The sequence below is a fragment of the Pan paniscus genome, chromosome 1 (assembly GCF_029289425.2).
Source record: "Pan paniscus chromosome 1, NHGRI_mPanPan1-v2.0_pri, whole genome shotgun sequence".
NCBI lineage: Eukaryota > Metazoa > Chordata > Mammalia > Primates > Hominidae > Pan > Pan paniscus.
The window spans coordinates 117,378,805-117,398,955 of record NC_073249.2 but is presented as its reverse complement, the minus strand read 5'-3'; the positions used below and the strand labels follow the sequence as shown (position 1 = coordinate 117,398,955).

Below are 20,151 nucleotides of genomic sequence, written 5' to 3'. Positions count from 1 at the left end.
GACCTTAATCCCAAATTTTCCTCTCTGTAATATCTTGTTTCCAAATGAGGCTCACATTGAATTTTCTCTTGTTAGAAATATAACTGGCAAGACCAATCAAAACCATTCATTCCATTCAGTTGCCTGTGAACAAGCTTGATTTGCTTTGTTATTAATACAGCTTCTTGTGGGTTAAGTAGAAAGCTCTTTTGTAAATATCCCTCAGTTTAAGTATATATGGTTTACATTTCCAGGTAAACTATAAATTCTCTGAGAAAGGCCCAGCACGGTGGTTCAAGCCTATAATCCCAGCTCTTTGGGAGTCTGAGATGGGTGGATCACTGGAGGTCAGGAGTTTGAGACCAGCCTGGCCAATGTGGTGAAACCCCATCTCTACCAAAAATACAAAAATTAGCCAGGCGTGGTGGTGCACGCCTGTAATCTCAGCTACTCAGGAGGCCAAGGCAAGTGATTAAACCCAGGAGGTGGAGGTTGCAGTGAGCTGAGATCGCACCACTGCACTCCAGCCTGGGTGACAACCTGGACTCTGTCTCAAAAAAAAAAAAAAAATTCTGTGAAAAGATCTGTGATTTCCATTCTCCTTTATAGTAATTGTTAAGCACTCACAATTAGATGGTTATAACAACTATCAAAGAAAAACAATTATTTTAATAAATATTTTTCATCATTTTCTCCTTTCTAAGCCCTATGCTATGCACTAAAAACTGCAGAGAAAATCAACACATTCTCTACCTCATAGCAGATTTCTTGGAGAGAGATAGGGGTGGGGAGGGGAATAAGGGTTGCTAAATGTTGTCAACTTTGTAATACAACTCTCAAAGGGAGATAGTTATTAGGGAGGCAAAGTGCTCAGGCTCAGATTTCAGGTTGCCTAGATTTGAATTCTGTCTTCACTGCTTCTTTTATGATTTGCCCAAATTACTTAAACTCTTTAAACCACAGTTTCCTCATCCTTAAGATAGGGATAATAAATAGAACTTATCTCATAAAATTACTGTGAGGATTATAAGTGATTATGAAGTTGATTAAATTTCCCCAGTGCTTCATACAAAGAAAGGACTCAAAGGATATGCTAGTTCATAGTAGGGGCATAGAAGAAGATATCCCTTCTCTCCTGGGATATAGGGTATACATAACTGTCCACTATAAAATTGAAGATAGGCTAGAGAAAAGCTAAAAATGAAGAATCTAATAACTCTTTAGCCAAGAGAAAATGAAACATGAGGGAAAGGGAGAAGTTCCAAATGAGGTCCACATTTGTCTTGGGCCACTGAATGGTGGTGCCATTCAGGCAGAGGAAACCCAGAAGGAGGAGTCATTCTGTAGTTAGAGGGCACTTAATGAGATAGTATTAGAGATAACTGAGGTTGAGTTGTTGGTACATATCTGGGTGCAAAGTCTCCATAGGTCCGGAATTTTGAATAGTTTTCCGGAGTCATTTGGTTATTGTTAAAGCCAAGATAATTGGTGAGATCACAGAATACAATAATGATCAATAAGAGGGAAGGGAAGAGAGCCAAGAATGGGAGACTGGGAAGCATACACATTTAATTAAGGTTTGGTAAGGTGAAAGGTGTCAGCAGAGAATGTAAAGGTGAAATAATGAGAGAAAAAGGAGGACATCAAGGAGAAAGCCGTGTTTTGAAAAAAACAAAAAGGACACATTTTCAAGAAAGACATTGTCAATAGTTTAAATGTCACAAAATAGTAGAGTATAATGCAATTAAAAAAAACAAAATCTATTGCTTTTGTTAATTAAATAACTAGTAACCTCGGCTGCAGCAGTTTCAGTAGAGTGAGGAGAGTTGACACAAAACTGCACCAGTGGAGTGAAAATAAGTGGGAAGAAAGAGTGAGGAAGTGGAGGACAGTCTTTTTTTTTTTTTTAATAAAATATTTTCCCAAACTGTCTTTTCTGGAACTTCCAACATGTCTGCTTAAGAGCTTGTCTAAGTTGAATTCATTTGAACTTCTTGAACCTAATTAGTTTCTTTTTGCTGTTTTTTTTTTTTTTTTTTTGAGATGGAGCCTTGCTCTATCACCCAGGCTGGAGTTCAATGGTGCAATTTCGGCTCACTGCAACCTCCTCCTCCTGGGTTCAAGCGGTTCTCCTGCCTCAGCCCAATTAGTTTTAAAGACGCTGCATATATTGGCAGGGAAAACCTAGAACACAAAGTCAAACTTCCAATTATCTCCCTTCAGTGCTCAAATCAAGAGTTCATTTGTTGCAAGGAATGGGGATCTGGACTCCAGGGAGAAGAATAGAGTTTTAGGAGGAGAGTTCTCCTAAAACTAAATGGAAGGAGGGTTCTTTGAGATACCAAGGATTTGCAGGACTTTATTTACAATGAAATGTTAGTTTCAGACAGCCCAGGAGGAATAGGTCTATTAAAGGAAAGCAAGAGTAGTTGGCGTAAGGAAACAATTTGCATTGGAGCCTGAGAGTGAGTATAGTAATGACCACATGACAGACCCATTTGACTCAAGTACTTCAAAGCATTGCCAGTGTTAGTCTTTGCTCCATAATCAAGTGGGGAAAAAGTGAAATGTCTTTGAAGAGCATTTCCTGTAGGTGGCCTTTGAGGAGGTCCTGAAAATTCCAAACCTGCAAGTATTAATGGCAAAGAATAAAAATTTCTTTATGTAAAATACTTTAAAAAATCTTTCTAAATAGCAAGACATTATATATTACCATTGTTAAAAGATAAACGAATTGAGAAATATCATTAGAATTATATGCAGCAGATAAAATGGTCACTTTTTTTTTTGAGACGGAGTCTCGCTCTGTCGCCAGGCTGGAGCACAGTGGCGTGATCTTGGCTCATTACAACCTCCAACTCCCTGGTTCAAGTGATTCTTCTGCCTCAGCCTCCCGAGTAGCTGGGATTACAGGCACGTGCCACCACCCCAGCCAATTTTTGTATTTTTAGCAGAGACGGGGTTTCACCATGTTGGGCAGGATGGTCTTGATCTCCTGACCTTGTGATCCACCCGCCTTGGCCTCCCAAAGTGTTGGGATTACAGGCGTGAGCCACTGCGCCCAGCCAAAAGGTCACTTTTTAAACTTAAAAATTATTAAGAAAACAGTGAAAACTTAATGTTTAAAAGAGTAGAAGATACGGAAAATTATTACACAGAAAAAGATAAACAACAGAGAAAGATAAATAAATTGCCAGTGAATATGTAAAAAGTTGCTCAGCACCAGTGGTAGTTCAAATCCAAATAGCACTGAGTTAGCATTTGTTAACTAATAAATTGGCAAAAATTATATTTTGATATAAACCCAGTGTTGTTGACATCCCAAGAAAAAGGGCTATGCTCACACAGCCTTGGAGCATGTGCACATTGATGATTTTTTTGGCATAAAAATTAGTGGTTTCTATTAAAATCAGCAGTGTAATTCACAATCGCTAAGACATGGAATCAACCTAGGTGCCCATCAACAGTGGATTGGATAAAGAAAATATGGTACATATATGTCATGGAATACTTTGCAGCCATAAAAAAGAATAAAATCATGTCCTTTACAGCAACATGGATGCAACTCGATGCCATTATGCTAAGCGAATTAACACAGGAATAGAAAACCAAATACCACATATTGTCACTTATAAGCAGGAGCTAAACATTGAGTACACGTGGACACAAAGATGGGAACAATAGAAACTGGGGACTACTCGAGGGTAGAAGGAGGGAGGGGGTAAAGGTTGAAAAACAACTACTATGCCTAGTACCTGAGTGATCGGATCAATCATGCAGCAAACCTCAGCATTACACAACATACCTATGTAACAAACCTGCACATGTACCCACTGTATCTAAAATCAAAAGTTGAAATTATAAAAAATAAAAAAATAAAATCAACAATGTATATTTCTCTCACACAGCCATCACTATGATGTATTTGGAATAATATATGCATAAGGATGTTCATTGCAGTGTTTTCTGCAAGGGCAAAGTGAAAACAATCTGAATAACCATCAATATGACACAGAGTAAGTAATTATTGGTACGTCTGTACAATGCCTCATGCAATCACCACTGACAGCATGGGAAAGACAGACATCTATTATGAAAAGACCACTAAGACATATGATTACATGATAAGTGCAAGGTTCATGAATAAATAGTATGTATACTAGTATAGCATACTTCTTTCTAAGAAAGAAACCATAACACATACAAGAATGGACAAGAAGTTATTAACAATAGCTAACTTTGGTGATAAGACTGTAGGTTGTAAAAAGCCAGACTTTCATTTCTCATTTTAAACCCAATGAATTATTTAAATCTAACCCTACTGCATTCATTATCTTTATAATAAAATAAATATGTATAACAATGAAACATAGTTTTTAAGTATTTGGGACATAAATTAAACATTAATATATTACACCTCTTAAACTTGGTACTTTAGTATCCCATTTCTCTGTGAGAACTCTGAAAGCTTCATCTTCCACAGTTTAGGTAATTCTTTGGTGTCTTATTTTGTTATTTTCTTGCCCTGAGATTAGCAATGTCAGATCTCCAAACTGCTAACTCTTCTCTTTGGCAGATCAAATGCTTCTTCTTTAAAAAATTAATTTTTAAAAATGTATTTCATAGGATTTTTGTTCTCTCTCTCCCTCTTTTTGTGCATATGTGTGTGTGTCTGATTAGTCTTTATGATCTTAAAATGGTTAGTCCTGATAGACCTGTTTCTTCAAAATTTCTCTCAGTTCTTTGGCAGTTTGCTCTTAGCTTACAATTAAAGATGAATTTCTGGCTTGTCTTGTTCTAGAAAACCTCAATGGAAATTACAGCAAGCTGAATAGGATATTAATTAAAAACATAAACCTGGTGAAACCCGAAGATAGAGGCTCCAGTTCAAAGATGCTTCCAATAGTTGACATGGCCCTTCATTCCTTAAAAGCAGCTATTTTTCTTTCGAATTACATTACCTTTAATTCTATAAATTGGATGTTATATAGTACCATGAAAACTGCTGTGAATAATTATAATACTCATTGCTGAGTGATGTGACTTCTTTCTCAAGGCTATTTCTGAGGGAAATTGTACAATTAGATCTTTAGGTATTGTGACTTGTTTTGGAAATCATGGTGGCCCTCCAGGGAGCTAATGAATCTTTAATTATTTAGAGGTTCACATGAGACCCCTTACAGATATAAGCACATTAGCTCTGTAGCTAAGGGAACATTTAAAAACAGTAACATGAAATGTGTCAGACATAGAGGAAAGATGAAGAAGCAAGTAGAAGCTAATGCAAACAGAGGAACTGCCAGCTCTCTGTGGCACTCTAGCTCTCTCTGTCAGTATTTGGTTGGCAATGTAGACATAGTGGTTGAGTGCAATTACGTATGTTAGGCTCATTCTGAAATGCAGGAGCATTTTAGATTTTCATGTAGAAGCCTGACAAGCAAACTACATCTAGGATATACTTTGATAACTTTGAGTTGAGAGCCAAATTTTTTGAAGGTAAACCATCTCCCTGTTTTAAAGTAGTGTTTAAAATTATAAAAATATTAATACATCTGTAATATAAAATATTTAGATATAAATACTACAAGTGCAAATGAATTTTTTTTTCTACTTCTGCATTCAACTTTTCTCTTCTCCCTTTAGGGAAAACACTTTTGTGTAAAGGCCTCCAAAATATATGTAGAGGCGTATGTATGTTAAAAACATGTATACATATAATGCATAACCAAACAAATGAAATATCCTAAACATATGGACCTGAAAATTGCTTATAATAAATTGGAACTGAACATATAGGCATAAATGTGGTTCAGAAGTGTCCAGTTGAAGCAACTTCACTTTGTTAGGTCAACAAAAGTTGGGGACACCAAGATCTACTCCTCTGATTTTGTTCTAGCATTATCTTAATGGAAATGTTTACTGAAATGGAAATACACGTAGTGGACATCGTGGTGGTGTCTCAAGCATTCAGTGTTCCCTGCTCTCACACACTCCTAACCAAATAATGAATTTCTCAGCTTCACAATGTTTAAGTGACATGAGTCCCATGCCCAATTCTTGGTCATTGTAATTGGTGCATGAAGGAACGTGTGCCTTCTGCTAATCAAATCAGAATGAAGTACAACTTTTTCATTCCATGATTGAAGGGGGAAATGCCTTCTTTCCAAATGCAGCAGAGGAAGCACGAGGTACTAGGATTGGAAGTTGTCTACTCATAACATGATATTTTAAGCCATAGAATAAAACTGAGACCTAATGTCTTAGTCCTTTCAGGTCGCTATACCAAAATATCACAGCCTGGATGGTTTATGAACAACATAAATTTATTTCTTACAGTTCTAGAGGCCAGGAAGTCCAAGATCAAGGTGTCAACAGATTCAGGGTCTAATGAGGATTTGTTTCCTGGTTCACAGACAGCTGTCTTTTTGCTGTGTCCTCACATGGTGGAAGGGGCAAGGAAGTTCTCTAAGGTCTCTTTTATAAGGGCACTAATCCCATTCATGAGGGCTCTGTCCTCATGACCTAATCACCCCCCGAAGACCCACTGCCAAATATCATCACACTAGGGATTAGATTTAAACATACAAATTTTGGGGGGATACAAACATTCAATCTATATCACTTAAGGTAGAGTGAAGAAACAGGGAGGACAAGAAGCATTTATTTTGTGTCATTATTAAACTTCTGCATTAAACTATCTTGAGCCTATACTATTGTTCAAAATCTCTTTATTATACAAGCCATTTTGAATTTTGATTGTTTGCAACCAAAATTAACCTAATAAATTAAAATGTACTATAATGTTACATCATAATTTGTCTGTACTAGTAGTATTTGCTAGAGTGTTTAGGGGAATACTTGCTTGTTAACTTTTTAGTAAATATAACACTCCATGTTCAAATACATTTGGAAAATACTGAGCATTTCACACTTTTAGAGACTCAAAACAGGCAGCACATTTTTAAAAAATTAAAATAAAACCAAATAGCATTGCATTTGGAGAATGGTATAAAAAAAGAGAATTTGATAAACTGGAGTTATCAGAACTCAGTGGATACTATGTGTTAGACATTATTATAAGCCATTAAACATTTTACAAGCTTGATACCTGAGTTAAAAATTAATAACCCAAAGACACATTGGAAGAGAAAAGTTGACATATTTTTATCATATTAATAACCTAAAAATATCATAGCAACTAACGTCATTATAGTCAACAAGTGAATGAACGTAAATAATATTAAATAACTATTAGAAAGTCTCTCTGATTAAGCATGGAAATAAATAGGCAGTGCTTTTGACCAATAAATGGAGGACTTACAATATTTTCCAATACAAAACAAAAAGATTCTAAATGTAAAGGTTTTAGGCCCAAAATATGTTAGTCAATTCATGACAGCAGAAATTCAGCAGGTCATATTTTTGGGGTAATGTAAATGACAATAGAAATCATGGACTAAAGTGTAACAAATAAGTAATATCTAGGCAGGTGGAAATTTTAAGATCTTTTAAATTAACTTCTGGACTATAGCAAAAATTCAAACTAAAATTCATCAGGGAGTCAGGGAAGGTCAAATGAAGAAGCATGGGGATTGAGGCAAAAACCCTGAATTATACCAATATTATCTTTTTTTTTTTTTTTTTTTTTTTTTTTTTTTGAGACAGGATCTTGCTCTGTTACCCAGGCTGGAGTGCAGTGGTGCAATCATAGTTCACTGCAACCGCGACCTCCTAGGCTCAAGGGATCCTCCCACCTCAGCCTCTTGAGTATCTGGGACTACAGACCCTCATCACCACAACACCCGTCTAATTTATTTATTTTTTGTAAAGATGAGGTCTCACTTTGTTGCTCAGGCTGACAAGTATTATCTTAATGTTATAGAAAAAAAGTAATTCTGGCCATATATAGGTATTATTCTTTGCAGTGGAATATCATTTCAGAAATTTGTGCCAAACATAAAATTAGTTTTCTAGTAGTAAAAAGTAATTAAACTCTTTAAATTATTATTACCCCTAGTATACTGGGGAATGGGTGTGTGTTCCAAATGAAAAAACTTGGGATGTCTAATGAGATGCTGTTTTCTGTCGCAGAAAATCTATGTAAAATGTTTTTTCTCACGTGTACACTGTTGATATTTGAGACAGCACATGTTAACACTTCAAGAAGTAAAATAAATGTGTTGATTATATCCACAGTTTTCATATTTATTAACTACATAATTCGTTTTTAATGTAATGCCTATTGAAAAACCTGTAAATAGTTGTTTCTTAAAATTGACAAATACTGCCTAAGATTTTTCTGTATATTTTCATATTTCAATTTTCCTGTGAGGTTAGAATGAACACTTTTAGCTAAGACATTTGGGCCTCCAAATCCTAAACCTTTCAGAATGTTAGTTTATTATTTGGTTTTTACCTAAATTATTTTCTGCTTATTCAAGAACCTTAGGTCTATCCAGTTACGTTTTTATTTGTTTATTTTTATTTTTTTATTTTGAAACAAAGTCTCGCTCTGTTGCCAAAGCTGGAGTGCATTGGCATGATCTCGGCTCACTGCAACCTCTGCCTCCCAGGTTCAAGTGATTCTCCTGCCTCAACCTCCCGAGTAGCTGGGATTACAGGGGCATACCACCACACCCAGCTAATTTTTGCATTTTTAGTAGAGATGGGGTTTCACCATGCTGGCCAGGCTGGTCTCAAACTCCTGACTTCAGGTGATCTGCCCACCTCAGGATCCCAAAGTGCTGGGATTATAGGCGTGAGCCACCATGCCTGGCTGTATCCAGTTACATTTTTAAGACCAGCCAGGCTTAATATATATTTGGTCTTTAGCTCAATTCAATTTGTTGCATTTTGTCCATTGTACTTCATGTGACACAGAATATATCTTAATTTAAAAAGACATATGTTTGTTGAGCTATCTGTTACATTGGTATATCTTGGAATTTTAAAAAATATAAACCACAGAAGCCAATTATGGCTGACATTAACAATAAATAGGTTTATCACAGAAATAGTGGGGAACTTGTAGAACTGTTGAGAAGGCTAGAAAGCCAGATCAAAGCTAGGCAGCCAGGAAATGTACCCCAAACCATGCTGTAGAACTCATCCAGGGAGGAAACCACTGTCACCACCAGTAAGAAGTAACACCGAAGATGCAGAGAGCAACAATTGCAGCAACTGCTCAATCCTAGGCTAACTGCAAAGCCACTAGCACCACTCCCACTTGTTCACTTTGCAACAGATATTGTAGCAGCTGCTACATGGCCTCCACCAGAAACAAGAGAAAGCATAACTGAATCTGCTTCTTTCTTTATTAATTCCGAAGTCGAAATTCAGCACTGGCAAACAGATTGGCAAAACCTAAGTCATATGCTTGTACCCTAGCTGCAAAGGAGGCTGAGAAAGCAAGCATTTGGCATTTTAGCTTCTAAAGCAGGAGGTGGTTTCTTGTTTTCATCAAAACTGAGAGGCTGAGGAGTTCCTCAAACACAGAAACAAACATCAAATAATAAATATTCATGCTTTAACTTGCTCAATATCAATGTAAACTTTCCCTTTTGAAAGTAAACACGAAAGACCCAAGCTTCCTTCTAACAGAGTGCAACTATTTCTCTAATAATTGAACATGTACCTACAATCTCTTGAACAATGAAACAATAAAAAATTCTCAATCACAGCATGTACTCTAAGTCTAAGAATTCTGGGTTATGTCCATTCCTCTACGAAGTTCTTCACTATACTCTCTTGACATTCTGCCATATATCATTTAAAAATTAAGTTAATCACCCTCAATAAGCCCTGTTTTAAAAAGAGGGATAAATGGAGAGGAAAGAAGGAAACTTGTTAAGATACATAAGTATGCACAGGACAATACAAGAGAAACAATGTGTTTGGATGTCAAGGCTCTCCTTTCTGCAAGTGGCCAGCAGGTCACTATTGGCATCTATGGCCATGTGCCCTCAGCTAACACCTCTGCTAGTCAGGGTTTTGCCTTGTGAGATGACCAAATATTCATTCCTGACAGAGAAATGTCCTTGATAATCTTTTTGTGTGAGCGTGCCATGGTCATTGTTAATTTCTTTCATTTAACAAAATAATAGACTTTATTTTTTGAGCAGTTTTAGCTTTATGGAAAGATCGAGCAGAAAGTACAGAGTTCTCACATACTGTCACCTTTATCCCACCCCCAGTTTACATTAGGGTTCACTCTTTGTGTGGTACAGGTCTAGGAGTTTTGCAAAACGCATAATGTCATGTACCCATCATTACATTATTACCAACGTATTTTCAATCCCCTAAAAATCGCCTGTTTCAGAACTATTTCTCTCCCTACCCATCCCCAAACTCCTGGCAACCACTGAGCTTTTTTGTTGTTGTTGTTGTTACTTAGTTTTTATTTCATAATCATAAACTTAACTCAACTCTGCAATCCAGCTAGGCACGGAAGGGAGCAAGGAAAACATGGAACCCAAAGGGAACTGCAGCAGGAGCACAAAGATTCTAGGATATTGCAAGCAAATGTGGTGGAGGGGTGCTCTCCTGAGCTACAGAAGGAATGGGTCTGGTGGTGAAAATAAAACACAAGTCAAACTCATTAGAATTGTCCACAGTCAGCAATGGTGATCTTCTTGCTGGTCTTGCTATTCCTGTACCCAAAGTGCTCCATGGCTTCCACAATATTCACATGTTCTTTCACCTTGCCAAAGGCCACATGCTTGCCATCCAACCACTCAGTCTTGGCAGTGCAGATGAAAAACTGGGAACCATTTGTGTTGGGTCCAGCATTTGCCATGGACAAGATGCCAGAACCTGTATGCTTTCGGATGAGGTTCTTATCATCAAATTTCTCCCCATAGATGGACTTGTCACCGGTGCCATTATGGCGTGTGAAGTCACCACCCTGACACATAAACCCTGGAATAATTCTGTGAAAGCAGGAACCCTTATAACGAAATCCTTTCTCTCCAGTGCTCAGAGCACGAAAGTTTTCTGCTGTCTTTGGAATCTTGTCTGCAAACAGTTTGATGGAGATGCGGCCCAAGGGCTTGCCATCGACGGTGATGTCAAAAAAGACGACGGAGTTGACCGTGGCTGATAGTACAGGGCTCACAGCGATGGTGGCGTCTGCAAAGATAACCACTGGTCTTTTTACTGTCTTTATAGTTTGGCCTTTTCCAGAATGTCGTATAGTTGAAATCACAGTATGTACCCTTTTCAGACTGGCTTCTTTCACTTAGCAAAATGTCTTTGTTTTTTCTGTATCTTTTTGTGGCTTGATAGTTTTTTCCTTTTAGCACTGAATAATATTCCACTGTACGAATATACCACAGTTTGCTTATGCAGTCACCTATTGAAGGACATCTTGGTTGCTTCCAAGTTTTGGCAGTCTTCCTTTCTTTCTTTCTTTCTTTCTTTCTTTCTTTCTTTCTTTCTTTCTTTCTTTCTTTCTTTCTTTTTCTTTTTTTTTTTTTGAGACAGAGTCTTGCTCTGTCACCCAGGCTGGAGTGAAGTGGCACAATCTCAGCTCATTGCAACCTCCGCCTCCCAGGTTCAAGTGATTCTCTTCCTCAGCCTCTGGAGTAGCTGGGATTACAGGTGTGCACCACCACGCCTGGTTAGTCTTCAGGAATATTTACAAGACTGTATAGAATTAGGAGCCATCAAAGGGGATCCCTGAATTCTTTCTGTTTTTCTTACAAATACCAGTTTTAAGGTCAAGATTTACTACCCCATGCAACAATGTAGCCGCATTTTAAATTTTAAATTTTTGACTGTTTGTTTAAAGGTCTCAGGCAACCTAAAAGGCTAGATAGAAGTCTCTCATCCTCTAACGAAGGATGGATTGTAAAATGGAATACTGCTAAGACTCTCCCTTTGGGTACTAATTCTGCAAAAACCTAGAATCTCAGAGACAAGAGACAAGTATTTGGAGTGGATCATTAGATGTAATGACAAAAGGAGTCACTTCAACGTTCATAACAAATATCAAAGATTGTTGTATTTTTTATATGGGAGACACCAGACAAGCTTATACTTAGTTACTAGTTCAGAGGATACACCACCACATCCTCTAGCATGAGTACAACCTTATAAGCCATTGTCTCCAACTGGCACTGTGATTGAGTCTTTAATAAAATATTCACCATTCTATAATAATAATAATTTTGGTTAGTGATAGGATAAATGGTGGACCAGGTGAGTCCAATGAATATCTACTCATTTGTTATACAACAAGTTCTTTTAATAGAAGGATGTAGAACAGGATATTATGGCAGTATATATAAGGCATTCAATGTACCCATGGAGAGTGGCGATCAGAGAAAAATGATGTCAGGTAAAGCAAATGTAATTCAAGGATAAAGGTAGATTCCATTTACAAAATTCCTTGTTGCCTTTATCATAGAGGAGCTCCAGTAAAATCAACAAGTCTGACAAAAGGTGACTGGTTTATTCACCCAGGATATGTTATTGTGTGCTTAGCCTTGGACTTTGTTGCTTGTGTGTTGGACACCTAATAGTCTTGACAGCTAAATAGGCTTTTGTAAGCGAGAGTGGTAAAGTCCAACATGTTGCTAAACCTATGTGTATTCTCTACTGCTACCACCAATGTTGCTGTTTATTAGCCTTCTGAGCAAGCAATGTAGTGCCTTGTGAAAGAGATTGTTTCATACCTTCATATCTATTTGATAACCTTCCTGATGATAGTTTGGTGAGCATTCGTATTAAGCACAAATATTCTTACACTCTGGCTCATTTTCTGTGGTTCATCTACATATTTTTTCCCCAAAACTCATTGCCACCAATCCTTCAGTCTTTGTCTTTCCGAGTCCCTAATTATCTTTTCTTTTCTTTTCTTTTCTTTTTTTTTTTTTTGAGACAGAGTTTCGCTTTGTTGCCCAGGCTGGAGTGCAGTGGTGCAATCTTGGTTCACTGCAACTTCTTCCTCCTGGATTCAAGAGATTCTCCTGCCTCAGCCTCCCAAATAGCTAGGATTGCAGGCACACACCACCACATCTGGCTAATTTTTGTATTTTTAGTAGAGACGGAGTTTCACCATGTCAGCCAGGCTGGTTTCGAACTCCTGACCTCAGACAATTCACCTGTCCTGCCCTCCAAAAGTTCTGGGATTACAGGTGTGAGCCATCAGGCCTGGCCCCAAGTCCCTAATTATCTAGACAAATTATTAGCTGCCACATATACATCAATAATATCTCTCCTTCTAGACATCGTGGACAACCAATTACATAGGCTGAATTTCTTTTAAAATTGCATTCACGTAGGTTATAATGCCTAAGCAATCTACTTTTGGCTGTTGCTGTGATGTTGTACAGTGACTTCTGTAAATCAGGCTCAATTTTTCCCTCACTAATCAACTGGCCATAGAGAACTTCCCATGAAGACATAGGTATAGATTCTATTATTCCTACCTGCTGATGAAGCAGGATAGTTAATTGGAAAACACTTATTTCATGATAAGCAGCTCATGTTGTCATATTTTTTTGCATTGATAGGACTTCAGTTTCTACAATGGTCCAGGATCAATCAAGAGTTCTTTAAAGAAAACATTTATTTTGTCAAAGAAAGAAGCATTTTGTTCCAAATCCTAAGAACAATAGTAGTGGTGTGTCAGAGGCTCTATTGCATCTGGATATAAAAACAAAGGGGCACAATATTCCTGACCCTATTATCTTGATTATTATCTTGATCTCAATCCCATCAAAAGGTGGCAGCATGACAAGTCATGAAGTAAAAGGACCAGGTGATAAAATGAGGTCTCCAAAATCCAAAGCATCAAAGTTCTCAGTTAGTGGTCAGGGCTGCAAAGTGCCATAATTTTTCACTTTGGAAGGTATATCTTGAGAATATTGAGTGTATGAGACAAGTTAAAAGATCATGCAGCCAGATGCGGTGGCTCACGCCTGTAATCCCAGCACTTAGGGAAGCTGAGGTAGGCGGATCATGAGGTCAGGAGTTCAAGACCAGCCTGGCCAATATGGTGAAACCCCATCTCTACTAAAAATACAAAAATTAGTGGGGCATCGTGGTGCCCTCCTGCAGTCCCAGCTACTTGGGAGGCTGAGGCAGCAGAATCGCTTGAACCCTGAAGGCGGAGGTTGCAGTGAGCTGAGTTGGCGCGACTGCATCCAGCCTTGGCAACACCGCGAGACTCTGTCTCTTAAAAAAAATAAAAAAATAAAAATAAAAAAAATTTAAAAGTTCGTGATTAACACCTCTGTTAGCCTCTGATCTTTATAATAATTATCACACACACACAAACCAAACACCACACATAGAGGAAACAGTAAAAGATTAAAGGACACAGCTAAAAATACATTTGTATTATTACTTCCCAAAGTTCTAAAATTATGAGAAGGGACTAGTGAATCTTTAAAAAATATTGATTATCCAACACTTTTTAATAACCACTATAATTGCATTGAAGGCTACTGAACATGCACATGTTCCTAAAATTTTTCTGTTATGGTGTCTGGTTTGCGAAAGGAACAAAATTAAACATAGTTCCTTGGCAATTTTTCCCTCTTCCACTCTACTAATTGGCGTATGTGCGATGTGTGTTTATTGTAAAATAGGAATAAGATTCAGAGGTCAAGAATCAAAGTGAGTCAGAGTAGGAAAAGCCAGACTCAAGCATAACAGAAGGGCAGAGCCTGTCAAACCCCAAAATTAAAGGGTAAATTTCAACACAAGTAGAAGTGGTTCAAAAGCTAAGGGCATCCTCATAGTTCATGAAAAGCAAGTATTCACGCAGGTAGCAGACTCTAATCTGCTTCAAGCCAATGTGCTATTCTCTTCGTGTTATTTATATCCCTCAGAATACCTCAAAGTTCCCAAGAGCAGTCAGTATTTAACTCTAAACTATATCATATATATGATATATTTATTATATATAATATATATATTTATTATATGTATAATACATATTATATATTTATTATATGTTATATTTATATTTATTATATATAATATATATATATTTATTATTATATATTTTTTTGAGACGGAGTTTTGCTTTTGTTGCCCAGGCTGGAGTGCAATGGCGCTATCTCGGCTCACCACAACCTCTGCCTCCCAGGTTCAAGTGATTCTCCTGCCTCAGCGTCCTGAGTAGCTGGGATTACAGGCATGTGCCACCACGCCTGGTTAATTTTGTATTTTTAATAGAGAAGGGGTTTCTCCATGTTAGTCAGGCTGGTATTGAACTCCCATCCTCAGGTGATCTGCCTGCCTCGGCCTCCCAAAGTGCTGGGATTTTAGGTGTGAGCCAACGTGCCCAGCCAACTATGTAATATTTTAATTGTGTAGTGATAACCCTCATCAAAAGAAGTATTCATTATGGTCAGTGTACTCTGCTTATTTACCACTGAAGCTTAACACAAAATTGTTGAAATAAACATGCATATTGAAGTACTTAGCTAGCTATTGAGGCAATACAGGTTTCTAGATTTACTCATTTTTTTCACTGTAGACACGTCATGTGTGTCATGATAAACCCATGTGTGTGCATATATTGATTAAATATTATATTTCTTTTTACTTTTATTATTATTATTGAGAAAAGGTCTCACTCTGTCGCCCAGGCTGGAGTGCAGCGGCACAATCTCGGCTGCCTGCAGCCTTGTCCTCCCAAAGCCCTAGACCCTGTAACATAATAGAATATGTATGTTTCTAATTTGTGCAATATGGAAGCAGGAATACTACATAGAACTGTCATCTTTTCCTATTGCATTTGTTTTGGTGTGGAAAAATATAATAATTGGCTTCAGTCAGTAAGTCTATTTCATTCAAGAATATTTAAATATAATCCAAACCATCTTAGGTACATTTTGTGATACAAGAGGATGGTATCTTCTATTTGGAAATATAAAATCCCAGGGTCTCACAGTTTAAGTATACTTTCCAGGGGTATGTATAAAACAAGAATCCCACTTTACAAAGTTAATAGAAAAAAAATATGCTAATAGGAAGGAGAGGCTTCTGATTGAGGATAAAGTGGAAATTTTCACATACTGCTAATTACACTTTAATGGAGTAAGAAAAAAAGAATTGGAAATAGTACCCTATAAAACTTCTGAAATGAAATTACAGTTTCTCTCTCTCTCTTTCTTTTTTTTTTTCTTGAGATGGAGTTTCGCTCTTGTTGCCCAGGCGAGAGTGCAATGGCGCTATCTCAGCACACTGCAACCTTCACCTCCCAGGTTTAAGTGATTCTTTTGCCTCAGCCTCCCAAGTAGCTGGGATTACAGGCATGCACCACCATGCCCAGCTAATTTTTTGTATTTTTAGTGACCCACCACGCCTGGCTGTCTCCTCTTTTTAGAATTAGGAGAACTGATTTTTTTCAGTGCTAAACTGGCACTGTCCTATGTTTTCAAGGAAGCAATATGGTGAAACGAAAGAGTCTGGATAGCATGTTTTGTTAGCTGGCATCTAGTTCTTTAAGTTCCATGAGTCTGTTGTGTCTTCTTTACATCTCAAAAAGAAGAGAGAAGAAACCTGCATCTAATTACTGAAGCAGTTTCATTCAGCAAATGTAATTGCATCGCAGGCACATCTCAAATTAAAAATCTTGATCTTGGTCTCTGTCACTTCCATTTTAAACTGGGACTGAATAACCTGTTTTACCACTCAAAATAATAGCCAGTGTCTCTTTCTTATTAAAATATGTGATCTTTTGCTTGATTACCTAATTATGTCACCTGCACCTTACATGAGGCAGATAGAAGAGTCTTCCAGTCTGCCAGAGCAGATCTACCAAACTAGACTGCACATACAAGTTACCTGGGGATCCTGATAAATTACAGATTCTGAGTCTGCTTTCAAACAGGGCCTCAAGTCAAGCTGATGGTATTAGTCCCAGGATCCCTCACTGAGTAGCAAGGTCTTAGAATTAAAAAGTGTGCAAGTATAAGGCCGGGAGCAGTGGCTCATGCCTGTAATCCCAGCACTTTGGGAGGCCAAGGCGGGTGGATCACCTGAGGTCAGGAGTTCGAGACCAGCCTGGCCAACATGGTGAAACCCCGTCTCTACTAAAAATACAAAAAATTAGCCAGGTGTGGTGGCACGCACCTGTAATCCCAGCTACTCAGAAGGCTGAGGCAGAAGAATTGCTTGAACCTGGGAGGTGGAGGTTGCAGTGAGCCAAGATCACGCCACTACACTCCAGCCTGGGCTCCAGCCTGGGCAACAACAGCAAAACTCCATTAAAAAAAAAAAAGTGCAAATTTATAAACATGGAAACGTGGACAATTGTAAGCAATATTAGAGAACTGTAGAAAACAATTTTTTAAGTGATATGTTTAACCTATTTAGAATAAAACCCATTATGGTCCTAGGAATTTCTGGAACTGCCTTACTTGTGAGAAACATGATCCTAAGATGCCCATTTGTTTATCAGTACATCAGTTTTCTCCTTCTTGAATTGGTATAATTATTTTCTTCCAAGAAGCCTAGCACACTTTTGTTGTTGTCATTGAAAGAGGGCATATAAGGGTTATGGCTGCTATTTGGAGAAATGCATTAGAAAATAAAAAGCTTGAAAAAGTTGTATTACTGAGAAAAAAGTTGAATGAAAATAAGAAAGATTAAATTGAAATAAATAATGAATCAGTAAAGTATGCACTGTTAAACACTTGATGAGATTTCCCAAGTATCGACATGCTGATAACTTGAAATAAGAATGGGAGAAAAGGTCAATCTGAATTCTTAAAATGTTGAAGGCTGGGAATAAGAAGTAATATATCACAGAATCTGATAGAAAAATTTTTATTTATTTTATGGGAGAAAATGGGAGACTAACAGACAATAGGAATAGGAAAGAATTAATAGAAATAGCAAAAAGAAGTGTATCTGCAATTATTAATATAATACAAGAGGACATTGTGTAGAGATAAAGAAAGATTGATGAAATTTAGATTTATGGAGAAATATCCTAATAAAGACATTATTTATAATCAACTGTTCATAATTATTATATAATTCTGAAAGTTTTTAGGATATAAATGTAAGGCAGAATGATCTAATATAAAATGTATAAATGGGACAACATATAATTTTGCTTAGGAAGTTGAATAAATAAAGTAGTGATTTACGATTTGCATTAATATAAAAAAATTTAAAAAATGGTTTACATTTTGTTTGAAATGGATGATAAACAGGAAAAGAGTAATTTAGTACATTGAGTAATTTAGTACATTGGTCACCAAAGAAATACAAATTGAAACTATAAGATGCCTTCTCACATCTTTGTCAGATTTGTAGGTATAAAAACAGTAGTAGTTGTATTGATTGGAGAACAGAAAGATGACACTTTCATATGCGGCTGATTAGAGCACAGATTGGTATATTATTTCTGAGATGCAATTTGAAAATATGTACCATCAGCCTCAAAGATGATTATGACCATGTGTCACTACTTTCTTGGAAATCATTATTAATGCATGTATAGATTGATGTTTACTGTAGTATCACTTAACATAATGAGTTGAGTACAACCTTCACTCCCAAAAAACATGAGGTAGGGGTGAACTAGTTAAATATACAATCACAATGAGCTATGACAAAATGCAGTTACTTAAAAGCACATTTATAAGACTATTAATGGCAATAAACATGATTTGATATAATGTTTTCAAAAATTAGGGGAATTCTATTCCCAGCATTGTGGTAGACTAAATTTGCTGAATCACTATCCTGCTATATGAAATCTACAAATACCAGATAAAATGTACATGTCATTTTTCAAAAGTATATTACTGACTTGAATAGAAATTAAGGTGAACCACATAGGCCAAGCATAAGGAGAATACATAAATCCAGAGAGGTATGCAAACCCCCAAACCAGAAGCTTCCATAAGGACAGTCCTGGCCCTAGTACCCTGAGCTTCAATTTTTATGACCACCTGGGATATGGGAGAGTGTGAGACAAAACCTAGTGCCTGCCCAGTATAGCAGTCTTACAGGAGAAAACTGCTGAAAGCCAGAGATACGAAGGACTATAATTTCAGTGAAAGGATAAACTAGATAAAAACCTGTTCCTCAGGGGGAGACAACCAGGAAATTTTCCTGCCTCAAACTCGGTGCTATTTAGAGGAAAAATGAGAAGGCCATCTTCACATGAATTTGTGGTTTAAATTTTCACTGTAAGTATAAGTTAAAAAAAACCCACACATGAAACTGATAATTTATTTTATAGTTATCCCATGTTGGTATTACCACCAAACACAAGACGAAGGCAAAGTGTCTTTGGAGAAACCCACATTCAGCCCATGTCTCAAAGAATGGCCACAGGTAAAATTTCATCCAAAATGAGAAAAAAGTAAGACTCTTACAAAACTCATGAGGAAATAAACATCATGAGCAGAAACAGAATTATGCCCATAAAGATTTCAGATATTAGGATGACTATATAACTATAAAAGCCGTGTTTAATATGTTTAAAAAATCAATGAGGTGTGCCAGGAATATAAATTGAGACAGTGTATGTATCTTATATTAAGCAGATTGAAACTGAATTTAAGAGATCTTTTAGAAATAAAAAATATAATGAAAATTAAAAACTAAATGGACAGGTTAAACACAATATTGGATAGAACCAAAAAGAAAATAAGTGAGTTGGAAGTTAGACTAAACAAATTATGCTGAAGACAGTACAGAGGAGGAAAGGAAAATGGATATGTGAAATAGAGGTTGAAAAATTAGAGTATCTAATCATATCTGCAAAAGAAAAATTGAATTGGGGGAAGGTTATATTTAAGGTTATATTTAATATCTGAGGGCTTTCCGTCATTGGAATTTATTAATGTTCAAGGAAACCTGGAAAGTTTTCTAACACATTAAAGGAGCTTTAATTATAAGTTCCAAATTCTTCTTAGAAGAAGAGAACCAGCAGGCCCAGACATTTTTACTGGTGAGTTCTATCAAATGTTTTCAAGAAATGGATTATTTCCATTTTATAAAAACAACTCCAGAATAAAAAAAGGTCCATTTGTTCGTTCATTTTATGAGGCCAGTACAACCTTGATAACAATGTTATATGAGAAATGTGTAAGACAGGAAAATTACATGCCAACTTTCCTTATGAACCTAACAGCAAACATTTTAAATTAAAAGTTAGCAAATTAAATTTAGAAGTCTATAAAAAAGATAATA

At 36.8% G+C, this 20,151-nt stretch overlaps 2 protein-coding genes across 2 annotated transcripts in view; one reads left to right on the top strand and one right to left on the bottom strand.

Moving 5' to 3' along the window:
* The window catches only part of LOC129398196 (glutathione S-transferase Mu 2), a 266,011-nt gene that overhangs the window by 237,737 nt on the left and 8,123 nt on the right, over window positions 1-20,151 (top strand). The gene's annotated exons all lie outside the window — the stretch shown is intronic.
* LOC117974949 (peptidyl-prolyl cis-trans isomerase A-like 4C) lies at window positions 10,362-13,385 on the bottom strand. Its single transcript, XM_034933092.3, has 2 exons — window positions 13,286-13,385; window positions 10,362-11,214 (listed from the first exon to the last, which is right to left on the bottom strand). Exons 1-2 carry the CDS (start codon window positions 13,383-13,385, stop codon window positions 10,577-10,579), a joined length of 738 nt encoding a protein of 245 aa, XP_034788983.2. The 3' UTR covers window positions 10,362-10,576.

What these genes read in the sequence shown, in the direction of transcription:
- LOC117974949 (XM_034933092.3), bottom strand. Translation starts at nt 13,385, where the DNA reads ATGTCTTCATGGGAAGTTCTCTATGGCCAGTTGATTAGTGAGGGAAAA. An exon ending in CATCACAGCAACAGCCAAAA is followed by an intron (nt 11,215 to 13,285) that starts GTAGATTGCTTA and finishes CATTTTGCTAAG; the next exon opens with TGAAAGAAGCCAGTCTGAAA.